Source organism: Zea mays, chromosome 1, assembly GCF_902167145.1.
Source record: "Zea mays cultivar B73 chromosome 1, Zm-B73-REFERENCE-NAM-5.0, whole genome shotgun sequence".
Lineage (NCBI taxonomy): Eukaryota > Viridiplantae > Streptophyta > Magnoliopsida > Poales > Poaceae > Zea > Zea mays.
The window spans coordinates 261,573,942-261,585,419 of NC_050096.1; the positions used below are offsets into that span (position 1 = coordinate 261,573,942).

Sequence of the window (11,478 nt, forward strand, 5' to 3'; positions counted from 1 at the left end):
CAGACTCCGCGAGGCGCTACACCATGGCGTCAGGCGGGCCTTCGCCGTGCTCGCTTCCCACTACGTCGTGGACCTGGAGCGGGTCAGCGAGGGGTATTGCCTTCCTGATGAAGATGAAGCCACCCTGGCAGAAGTCCAGAGGCTCGATGCGGCCGCCGCGGGTCCAAGCGCAGTGCTGGCGACCACCTTCAAGGCAGAGATCCTCCCGCCTGCGCCGTCGTCCGAAACTGGGATGGACTTTGCCGAGGGCGGGGACGAAGCCGAAGGCGCGGCTCCTTCCCGTGGCGACGCCTAACTCTGTCGGAGCAGCTTCTGTTGGATGCACGTGTGTCTTTCTGCGGCCGCTGAGGCCTGAACACTTTATTACCGTTGCATAAAGTCGTGCTCCTTTCCCTTTCATTTTGTGTGTCCGGCCCCGCCTGTCAGTAGCAGGGTGGCTTCCCCAAGTAGGGGTCACTTTTCGTGGTGGGTGACGAGTGAGGTGTCCGTAACCCGGAGGCATAGGAGTCCCTCGGCTCAGTCAGCCTTGCCACTTACATGCACCCGCGTTCGCTCCTTGGGGTCCTGCTTCCGACATAGCCGGGGGAACGCAAAAGCCTTTTCGATTGAAAATTTTGACGCAGAGGGGTTCCCCCCTTTTTAGCCCCCGAGGGAGGGTCGGGCTCTGCCGAGGCAAGGCTGACCCTTCCTTGATGACTAAAACTTGCATGGGGGCAAGGTAAGCGAACAACTTGAAAGCATCTTAAGGGTAGAGGCGACGTAGCTGTTAGACGTTCGAAGTGTTGGTGCAGAACTCGCCTTGACTGTCGGTCAGTTCGTTTGTTCCGGGCTTCAGAACTTTGGCGATGACAAGCGGCCCTTCCCAGGGGTGCGTGTAGCCCCCGTGTGTCTCCAACAAGGGCTCGGGGTGCGGTGGTGGAGCTCCTTCCCATCCCCCAGCAAGACGAACGACTTGGCGCGCCACGCCAACCGCCGAGCTTTGGCTCGGTCGAGGGGTAGCTCTCCTCGGTGGAGATATTGCAGGTACGGGGTCTGCCAGCTTCGATTAGGCGTGACCCCGCTTCGCTCTTCCTCGACGCGCAGTGTCTTGCCCTCGGGTGCCGAGGGTGCCTCGGGCCGAGCTGAGGGTGCCTCTGGCCGTGCCGATGATGCCTCGGACTGAGCCGAGGGTACCTCGGGCTGGGCCGAGGGTGCCTCGGGCTTGGGCGTGTCGTCGATTTTGACGGAGGGTTGATGCAAATCTCGGGAGAAGACGTCCGGGGGAACCGTTGTTCGCCCCGAGGCTATTTTAGCCAGCTCGTCCGCAGTCTCGTTGTAGCGCCGAGCGATGTGGTTGAGCTCGAGCCCGTAGAACTTGTCTTCCAGGCGCCGAACCTCATCACAGTAGGCCTCCATCTTCGGGTCGCAGCAGTGGGAGTTCTTCATGACTTGGTCGATGACGAGCTGCGAGTCACCGCGAGCGTCGAGGCGTCGAACCCCTAGCTCGACGGCAATCCGCAACCCGTTGACCAGAGCCTCGTACTCAGCCACATTGTTGGACACTGGGAAATGGAGGCGTAGCACGTAGTGTAGGTGCTTCCCGAGGGGCGAGATGAAGAGTAGGCCTGCGCCGGCTCCTGTCTTCATCAGCGACCCGTCGAAGAACATGGTCCAGAGCTCCGGTTGGATCGGAGCTGTTGGTAGCTGGGTGTCGACCCATTCAGCCACGAAGTCCGCCAAGACCTGAGATTTGATGGCCTTCCGAGGGGCGAACAAGATTGTTTCGCCCATGATTTCCACCGCCCACTTTGCAATCCTACCCGAGGCCTCTCGGCAATGAATGATCTCCCCCAGGGGGAAGGATGACACCACAGTTACCGGATGAGACTCGAAGTAGTGTCGCAACTTCCGCCGTGTCAGGATCACCGCGTACAACAGCTTCTGAACTTGTGGGTAGCAGATCTTGGTTTCGGACAGTACCTCGCTGATGAAGTAGTCTGGCCTCTGAACGGGCAATGCATGGCCCTCTTCTTGCCTCTCGACCACAATCGCGGCGCTAACCACCTGAGTGGTCGCGGCGACGTAGACCAAGAGGGCTTCTCCGGCAGCTGGGGGCACCAAGATAGGCGCCTTCGTGAGGAGCGCCTTCAGGTTCCCGAGGGCTTCCTCGGCCTCAGGGGTCCAAGTGAAGCACTCGGCCTTCCTTAAGAGGCGGTACAGAGGTAGACCTCTTTCGCCGAGGCGTGAGATGAAGCGGCTCAGAGCCGCGAGACATCCCATGACCCTCTGTACGCCTTTCAAGTCCTTGATGGGCCCCATGCTGGTGATGGCCGCGATCTTCTCCGGGTTGGCTTCGATGCCCCGCTCGGAGACGATGAACCCCAAGAGCATGCGTCGGGGCACCCCGAAGACACACTTTTCAGGATTGAGCTTGACGCCTTTTGCCTTGAGACATCGGAATGTCACTTCAAGGTCGGAAAGGAGGTCGGAGGCTTTCCTTGTCTTGACTATGATGTCATCGACGTAGGCCTCGACCGTGCGGCCAATGTGTTCGCCGAACACATGGTTCATGCACCGCTGGTACGTCGCGCCCGCATTCCTCAAGCCGAACGACATGGTGACATAGCAGTACATGCCGAAGGGTGTGATGAAAGAAGTCGCGAGCTAGTCAGACTCTTTCATCCTGATTTGGTGATACCCTGAGTAGGCATCGAGGAAAGACAGGGTTTCGCACCCAGCAGTGGAATCCACGATTTGATCGATGCGAGGCAGAGGGTAGGGAACCTTCGGACATGCTTTGTTCAGACCAGTGTAGTCTACACACATCCGCCATTTCCCCCCTTTCTTTCTCACAAGCACAGGGTTGGCAAGCCATTCGGCATGGAATACCTCTTTGATGAACCCTGCCGCCATTAGCTTGTGGATCTCCTCGCCTATAGCTCTGCGCTTCTCCTCGTCGAATCGGCGCAAAGGCTGCTTGACGGGTCGGGCTCCGGCTCGGATGTCCAGCGAGTGCTCGGCGACATCCCTCGGTATGACGGGCATGTCCAAGGGACTCCACGCAAAGACATCGGCGTTCGCGCGGAGAAAGTCGACGAGCACTGCTTCCTGTTTGGGATCGAGCCCGGAGCCGATCCGGACTTGCTTGGACGCGTCGCTGCTGGGGTCGAGGGGGGCAGACTTAACCGTCTCCGCTGGCTCGAAGTTGTCGGCATGACGCTTCACGTCTGGCACCTCCTTAGAGAGGCTCTCTAGGTCGGCGATGAGGGCCTCGGACTCGGCGAGGGCCTCGGCGTACTCCACGCACTCCACGTCGCATTCGAACGCGTGTTTGTACGTGGGGCCGACGATGATGACCCCGTTGGGGCCCGGCATCTTGAGCTTGAGGTAGGTGTAGTTGGGGACGGCCATGAACTTCGTGTAGCATGGCCTCCCCAGTACCGCGTGGTAGGTTCCTCGGAACCCGACCACCTCGAACGTCAGGGTCTCCCTTCGGAAGTTGGAGGGTGTTCCGAAGCAGACGGGAAGATCGAGTTGTCCGAGGGGCTGGACGCGCTTCCCGGGGATGATCCCATGGAAAGGCGCAGCGCCCGCCCGGACCGAGGACAGATCGATACGTAGAAGCCCGAGGGTCTCGGCGTAGATGATGTTGAGGCTGCTGCCTCCGTCCATGAGGACCTTGGTGAGCCTGACGTCGCCGATGACGGGGTCGACGACGAGCGGGTATTTCCCCGGGCTTGGCACATGGTCGGGGTGGTCGGCTTGGTCGAAGGTGATGGGCTTGTTGGACCAGTCTAGGTAGACTGGCGCCGCCACCTTCACCGAACAGACCTCCCGGCGCTCTTGCTTGCGGTGCCGAGCCGAGGCGTTCGCCGCTTGCCCACCATAAATCATGAAGCAGTCGCGGACCTCAGGGAACTCTCCTGCCTGGTGATCTTCCTTCTTGTCGTCGTCGCGGGCCCTGCCACCCTAAGCGGGTGGCCCGACCCTGTGGAAGTGGCGCCGAAGCATGACGCACTCCTCAAGGGTGTGCTTGACGGGCCCCTAGTGATAGGGGCACGGCTCCTTGAGCATCTTGTCGAAGAGGTTGGCACCTCCGGGGGGTTTCCGAGGGTTCTTGTACTCGGCGACGGCGATAAGGTCCGCGTCGGCGGCGTCGCGTTTCGCTTGCGACTTCTTTTTGCCCTTCTTCTTGGCGCCGCACTGAGTTGACGCCTCGGGGGCATCTTCCGATGGGCGGCCCTGGGGCTGCTTGTCCTTCCGGAAGATAGCCTCGACCGCCTCCTGGCCGGAGGTGAACTTGGTGGCGATGTCCATCAGCTTGCTCGCACTGGTGGGGGTCTTGCAACCCAGCTTGCTCACCAGGTCGCGGCAGGTGGTGCCGGCGAGGAACGCGCCGATGACATCCGAGTCGGTGATGTTGGGCAGCTCGGTGCGCTGCTTCGAGAATCGTTGGATGTAGTCCCGGAGAGACTCTCCCGGCTGCTGTCGGTAGCTTCGGAGGTCCCAGGAATTCCCGGGGCGCACGTACGTGCCCTGGAAATTGCCGGCGAAAGCTTGGACTAGGTCGTCCCAGTTGGAGATCTGCCCCAGAGGCAGGTGCTCCAACCAGGCGCGAGCGGTGTCGGAGAGGAACAGGGGGAGGTTGCGGATGATGAGGTTGTCATCGTTCGTTCCACCCAGTTGGTAGGCCAGACGGTAGTCCGCGAGCCGCAGTTCCGGTCTCGTCTCCCCCGAGTACTTTGTGATAGTAGTCGGGGGTCGGAACCGGGTCGGGAACGGCGCCCGTCGTATGGCCCGGCTGAAGGCCTGCGGACCGAGTGGTTCGGGTGAGGGACTCCGATCCTCCCCGCTGTCGTAGCGTCCCCCACGCCTAGGGTGGTAGCCTCGGCGCACCCTCTCGTCGAGGTGGGCCCGACGATCGCGGTGATGGTGCTCGTTGCCGAGGCGACCCGGGGCCGTAGGCGTTGTGTTGCGCGTGCGCCCGGTGTAGACCGAGGCTTCCCGCATGAATCGGGAAGTCGCGACATGATGTTCCGAGGGGTACCCCTGCCTTTGGGAGGCGGAGCTCTCGGCCCGCCGGACCGCGGCGCCTTCTAGGAGATTCTTGAGCTCTCCCTGGATTCGCCGCCCCTCGGTGGTTGATGGCTCCGGCATCGCGCGGAGGAGCATTGCTGCTGCAGCCAGGTTCTGGCCGACCCCACTGGATGCGGGTGGCGGCCTGACCCTGACATCGTCGGCGATGCGGTGTTGGAAGCCCTGGGGTAGATGACGCATTTCTCCGGCCGGAGGCTGGCCCGCCCATGCCTGCCCGATGTCCCGACGAATTGGCTCAAGCGCTCCTGCTCCCTCGTCGAGCCTGGCCTGCACCCCGCGGATTTGCTCGAGCTGTGGGTCGTGACCCCCCGCCGGAACGGGGACCACAGCTAGCTCCCGTGGGATGTCAACGCGAGGCACCGGCCTAGGGAGATCACCGTCCTCCGGCATGCCGAGATGGTTGCCTTCGGAGGGACCCCCTAGATCGACGTGGAAACATTGGCGGCTTGGGCCGCAGTCCTCGTCGCCGAGGCTACAGCTACCGTCGGAACAGTCGGAAAGGCAGCAGTCGCATGCGGTCATGAAGTCCCGCGTGGCACTAGGGTTGCCAAGTCCGGAGAAATCCCAACTGAAGCTAGGCTCGTCGTCTTCCTCGGACCTAGAGGGCCCGTAGGTCGAGACGTCCGTCAGCCGGTCCCAAGGTGACCGCATACGAGACCCTAGAGGGTTCAGATTCGCCTCGGCGAGAGCGTCCGCCAAAGCGAAGCCGCTAGGCGGGTCGAGGCTGAATCCGAAAGGCGTGGGATGGGAATCGGTCAGTACCTCTTGGTCGACGGGCGGTGATGAAGTCACGTCGGGGACTGACTGCACCGTCGTCTCAGGTACGAGGGTGACACCCAGCAAGCCTTTCGCGAGCGTGCTGGCGTCGTCCGTTTGCTCGGGATTGGCGTGTCGCGGGGAGACAGCGCTCGTCTTTGTCTCAAGCGCGAGGTCGATGCCCGGCGTGCCCCCCGTTGGGGTGCTGGCGTTGTCGACTCGCTCGACAGCCGATGAGGCGCTGCCTCCTGCTTGGCCTTGGTTGCCCCGCCTCCTCCTCCGTCGGCGGGGAAGAGGACGGGGTGAGCTCGAAGGTTGTTCTTCCACCACGCGGGGAAGACGTCGTCGATTCCGCCACCGGCGGGCGGACTGTCGGCCGCCATTGTCGCTGTCGCCTGGCGGTGGAAAGAGTATCATGTCGTAGCTGTCGTCGAGGGACATGAACTCAAGGCTCCCGAAACGGAGCACCATCCCGGGCCGGAGAGGTTGCTGGAGACTGCCCATCTGGAGCTTGACGGGAAGCTGTTCGTCAACATGCAGCAGCCCCCTACCTGGCGCGCCAACTGTCGACGTTTCGAGACAGGGGGGTCCCTAAGCCGACGAGTGAAATGTCGCTGCGTGCCCCAGCCCAGATGGGTCGGCGCGAGGCCGAGCGCGAAGGGGGGAAGTGAGGTGGCCGGAGATGGGCGTGAGAGAGGTGGAAATCCCGCGGTCTTCGTGTTCGTCCCGCGCCCAGGTCGGGTGCGCTTGCAGTAGGGGGTTACAAGCGTCCACACGGGAGAGGGAGCGAGCGGCCTCGCGCGAGCGCCTGTCTCGTCCTCGTCCCCGCGCGGCCAACCCTCTCTAAGAGGGCCCTGGTCCTTCCTTTTATAGGCGTAAGGAGAGGATCCAGGTGTATAATGGGGGGTGTAGCAGAGTGCTACGTGTCTAGCGGAGGAGAGCTAGCGCCCTAAGTACACGCCATCGTGGCGGCCGGAGAGATTTTGGCGCCCGGTTTGTGTGATGTCGTGGCCGTCGGAGGAGCGCCGGAGCCTGGCGGAGGGACAGCTGTCGGGGCTATCGAGTCCTTGCTGACGTCCTCTTGCTTCCGTAAGGGGGCCGAGAGCCGCCGTTGTCAGGGAGCGTGCGAGGCGCCATCATTGCCTATCTGGTGGAGCGAGCCAGATGGGACACCGGTCTTATTCCCCGTAGCCTGAGTCAGCTTGGAGTAGGGTAATGATGGCGCCTCCCGTTGACGTGGTCGGCCTGCGCCCTAGGTTGGGCGATGTGGAGGCTCCTCCGAGGTCGAGGTCGAGTCCGTCTTCCATGGCCGAGGTCGAGTCCGAGCCCCTAGGTCGGGCGAGGCGGAGGCCGTTGGCTGAGGCCAGGACGGAGTTTGAGTCCTGGGGTCGGGCGAAGCGGAGTTCGTCGTCTTCTGGGGCTGAGCCCAAGTCCGAGCCCTCGGTCGGGCGAAGCGGAATTCGTCGTCTTCTGGGGCTGAGCCCAAGTCCGAGCCCTGGGTCGGGCGGAACGGAGTTCGCCGTCTTCCGGGGCTTAGCCCAAGTCCGAGCCCTGGGTCGGGTGGAGCGGAATTCGTCGTCTTCTGGGGCTGAGCCCAAGTTCGAGCCCTGGGTCGGGCGGAAAGGAGTTCGCCGTCTTCCGGGGCTTAGCCCGAGTCCAAGCCCTGGGTCGGGCGGAGTGGAGTTCACCGTCTTCCGGGGCTTAGCCCGAGTTCGAGCCCTGGGTCGGGCGGAGCGGAGTTCGCCGTCTTCCGGGGCTTAGCCCGAGTCCGAGCCCTGGGTCGGGCGGAGCGGAGCTTCCTATGGTGCCTGCGGCCGGGCCTGACTGCCTGTCAGCCTCACTCTGTCAAGTGGCACCGCAGTCGGAGCGGAGCAGGCGGCGCTGTCTTTCTGTCAGGCCGGTCAGTGGAGCGGCGAAGTGACGACGGTCACTTCGGCTCTGTCGGCTGAGGGGCGCGCGTCAGGATAAAGGTGTCAGGCCACCTTTGCATTAAATGCTCCTGCGATTTGGTCGGTCGGCGCGGCGATTTGGTCAGGGTTGCTTCTTGGCGAAGACAGGGCCTCGGGCGAGCCGGAAATATGTTCGCCGCTGGAGGGGGGCCTCGGGCGAGACAGAGATCCTCCGGGGTCGGCTGCCCTTGTCCGAGGCTAGGCTCGGACGAGGCGTGATCGAGTCCCTCGAATGGACTGATCCCTGACTTAATCGCACCCATCAGGCCTTTGCAGCTTTATGCTGATGGGGGTTACCAGCTGAGAATTAGGAGCCTTGAGGGTACCCCTAATTATGGTCCCCGACACTTGTTATTTCTTATTTACTTCATAATTTTTTATCAATTGGTGAATGTATCAATAGTCGGTGAGAGTGTTGCTTGCTTGCTATTATAGTTTTTACTAGTGTTATATATGTGGTGGATGGATAACTTAGTGCAATGTCACTTAATTATACAACTTATTATTTATATTTCATTCTCTCTACTAATAATTTTTATACCAAATCATGAACTCGTTGTTCATTACATAGATTTTGGATCATGATACCATTAATCATTACAATACTTATTGATTATGAGAAGAACAAGTATATTGGAGATGAAACCCGCGGCTAACCCATGTGTACCCGCTAACCCAATGGGTACGGGTTTGGGCAAAATCTCAAACCCGTCATGGGTACGGGTTTTTTAATGGGCATAGATATTTTTCACGGGTACGGGTTTGAAACGGCAAAACCCAGCGGGTTTGTACCCATTGCCATCTCTAGCCACGTCACTACTCTTATATACCCACTGTCAACTCTTTATAAGAAATCCATATCAACATCTATCCTATGTGGCAACAAATTAAATAAAGGGAGAGTATATATGCTGCTATCTATAAACCTAGAATAAGCCTATACACAGAAATCGAGGTGGTGCAGAGAGTACGTACTAGTACACAGAAGCTCTATAGTGGCGGTCCTAGAGCTATTTGCACTGGCGTTTTTCAGTGCTGCCAATACTAGGGGTAGAAATCGACCTTTTTCACAGGCGGTTGATTGCCAACCGCCAGTGTAAATCTCTACTAATCCTTAAGGGTGGTGCGAGGGCGTCCACCATCACCGTGCCCCCGCCCGGTCCCGCGCATCCCGCAGCCGTGCCCCCTGTGTCGCCCTCAGCTCCCGGAAAACCTAGCGCGTTGTAGCCGCCATCAACGCCTCCGCACAATCCCCTGCCCGCTCGGCCGCGCAGCCTTGGCGCCGTGACCGCCGCCTCTGCTCCCTCCTCCACCCCGCGCGCGCCCCGCGACCTCCGCCTCCCCCTCCGTCATCCCCCATCCATGCGCCTCGCCGAGAATCCCGCCGCCCACGCCCGCCCCCTCCGACATCAACGCCAACGGCGGCTTCCTGTCGTACGGGAACATGGAGAGCTACGCGATGTGGGTGGCGACCGGTGTGGCGTCGGCCTTCTTCGCGTCCCTCGAGCGCTGCTCCTGCATCCACCTCCACACCGTGGAGGACGACGGCGACGAGGAGGAGGAGGACCTCGAGGAGGCCCGCCGCTCCTTCTCCCGCCCGATCTCTGAGTACTACTACGACCGGTGCGGCTCCTCCGCCTCCGTCGCCAAGATGTGACCTGACCGGACCGCGCCTCCCTCTGCCCAAGAATGCGTGGTGATACGATCCGTTTCTTGATCTATGATGTGCTCTTGCTTGATTCATTGGGTCTCTAGCCAAGAAGATGAAGAACAACACCCCGTGTCCCGTCTAACAGTTGATGAGATATGTGACTCCCCGTGTCCCGTGAGTTGCTGATGATTTCGTTCCCCTTTCTTTTAATCTTTCCCCCCTTATTATGGGGTCCCAAATTGATGCGGAGATCTCGAGCGACTCTGCAAATTTCAGATGAGTGGTCATTTCAAGATTCAATGTTCAATATCCCGACAGCTGTCGATACTAACATCTATTCAGTTCCAAACACCACAGCTCACTTACTGCCACACAATTCTGCCCAGAGTGCATCCTAAGTTTTTTTTAGCTCACTAGGTAGGGATCGATGAACCCAATGGAGTGTTCTGAATCATAGTGACGCGTAATGCAAAAAGTCCATGATGATGGTTGTTCTTAAGGGTCTTTGGTGGATACAGTATCGGGTCCTAGGCTCGCAGACGAATGCATCGCAAACCTATTTTATCGGCTATGGTTGATTGCCCTAATGTGTTTTGGTACAAGTTTGCAATAGTTTAATTCCACAGAAGTATTCAGATGTTAAGTGAGTACAGCTTGTGGCCTATCTTATGATCATACTCATGTGTACTTTAGTTTATGAGAAGCCGCAACGATTTTTTTAATGTCATAATATTCTAGGCTCTTGTTTTTTGAGATACAATTAGTTCATTGCACCTAACATATTTTGTTTTTAAGAAAGAAATCTTCATTTGATGGTTTAGATCCATGTAAAGGGAGGAGCATGCTTGTGGCTACACCTATACTATTATATGTATTCATCTGTCATGTTGCTGAACTCCTGTTGTCAATTGCAGAAGGAAATTCCTGCTTGAGCCAATTACAGAAGGCCCTGATATTTGCCAAATTGATGGCTGTAGTGTTAAATTGGAATACAAGAGGAGGCAAGTCAAATATGGTTTGTTTGACAGTACGTTACTAACTTACTCTACTATATCTGCATGAGAAAGGATGAACCTTGTTTGCATGTATACTAATTAATGTGTGATTAAGATTTTATTTAATTATGACAGCAAACGTGACATGCCATTACAATTTAGTTTATGCAAAAAAAGTAAGTTGCTTACAGTTTTTAATTATATTTTGGTATTCTTATCACTTATCAGCCATCCTGATTGCAAGCTGGTTGTTATCCATGATGACTATAGCTTAACTTCCAAGCTGCCAAGGGAGAGAACTTCTGTTGTAACGGTACTAAGAAACCCAGTTGATCGTGTATTTAGCACATATGAGTTCTTAGTTGAAGTTGTAGCTAGATTCCTTGTGCACCCAAACTTAACTTCTGTGAAGTTAATGAGTACCCGTGTGTTAACAAATTGTTGTGTTGTCCGAACTTTAGATATCTGGCCTTTGAAGTACTTGGTTCCATGTATGAGGGAAGATCTGTTTGCCAGGGTATGCCTGTTACTTCAGTTTAGCCTTTGGTTTCAATTTGCACTTTATAGAATTATACTGGCAGAAAATAATAGTTCTCTTTTCATAGAAATTTCCCAGTACATATTGTCATATCAAACTGACCAATTTATATGTTCACTGTTCAGTGATTTTGTTGCAAAACTGTACCAGTATTGTGTTATGTCTCATGTGTATTTATACGTTATAATGTTATACATTCTCGCACAAGCAGAACTATAGTAAACATATAAATACATTTAATTGCTACATGGAGTACAAGAGACAGTACCTTGTCGGCTCCCCTCCACAGGACAATTCGCCGTCTCATCCCGACTTTGTCGTCTGCCCACCCCGCCCCATTACCCCATGGAGGCACTATGGAAGCAGGCCTCTAGGCTCAAGAACCATTTATGCTTGTCTCTTGAAGTAACATGTAGCACATGGAGAGCATGAATTAAATCAAGAGTTTAATTTGATGCAATTGCCAGGGATGATTTTGAGTATATAATTCAAGTAAACTCTATTCGTCCTAAC

General features: G+C 57.2%; 1 protein-coding gene and 1 long non-coding RNA gene across 2 annotated transcripts; both read left to right on the forward strand.

The window, feature by feature from the left end:
• Positions 1-707: 707 nt before the first annotated feature.
• Positions 708-9,515, forward strand: LOC109942167 (uncharacterized). Its single transcript, XM_020543829.1, has 2 exons — positions 708-718; positions 9,159-9,515. The coding sequence occupies exons 1-2, from the start codon at positions 708-710 to the stop codon at positions 9,436-9,438; spliced, it is 291 nt and encodes a 96-aa protein (XP_020399418.1). The 3' UTR covers positions 9,439-9,515.
• A 472-nt stretch (positions 9,516-9,987) lies between these two features.
• On the forward strand, positions 9,988-11,346 carry LOC103645481 (uncharacterized). The gene is made up of 4 exons (XR_004855539.1): positions 9,988-10,459; positions 10,656-10,740; positions 10,889-10,944; positions 11,255-11,346. It is a non-coding gene; the product is annotated as an uncharacterized lncRNA (long non-coding RNA).
• Positions 11,347-11,478: the final 132 nt, after the last annotated feature.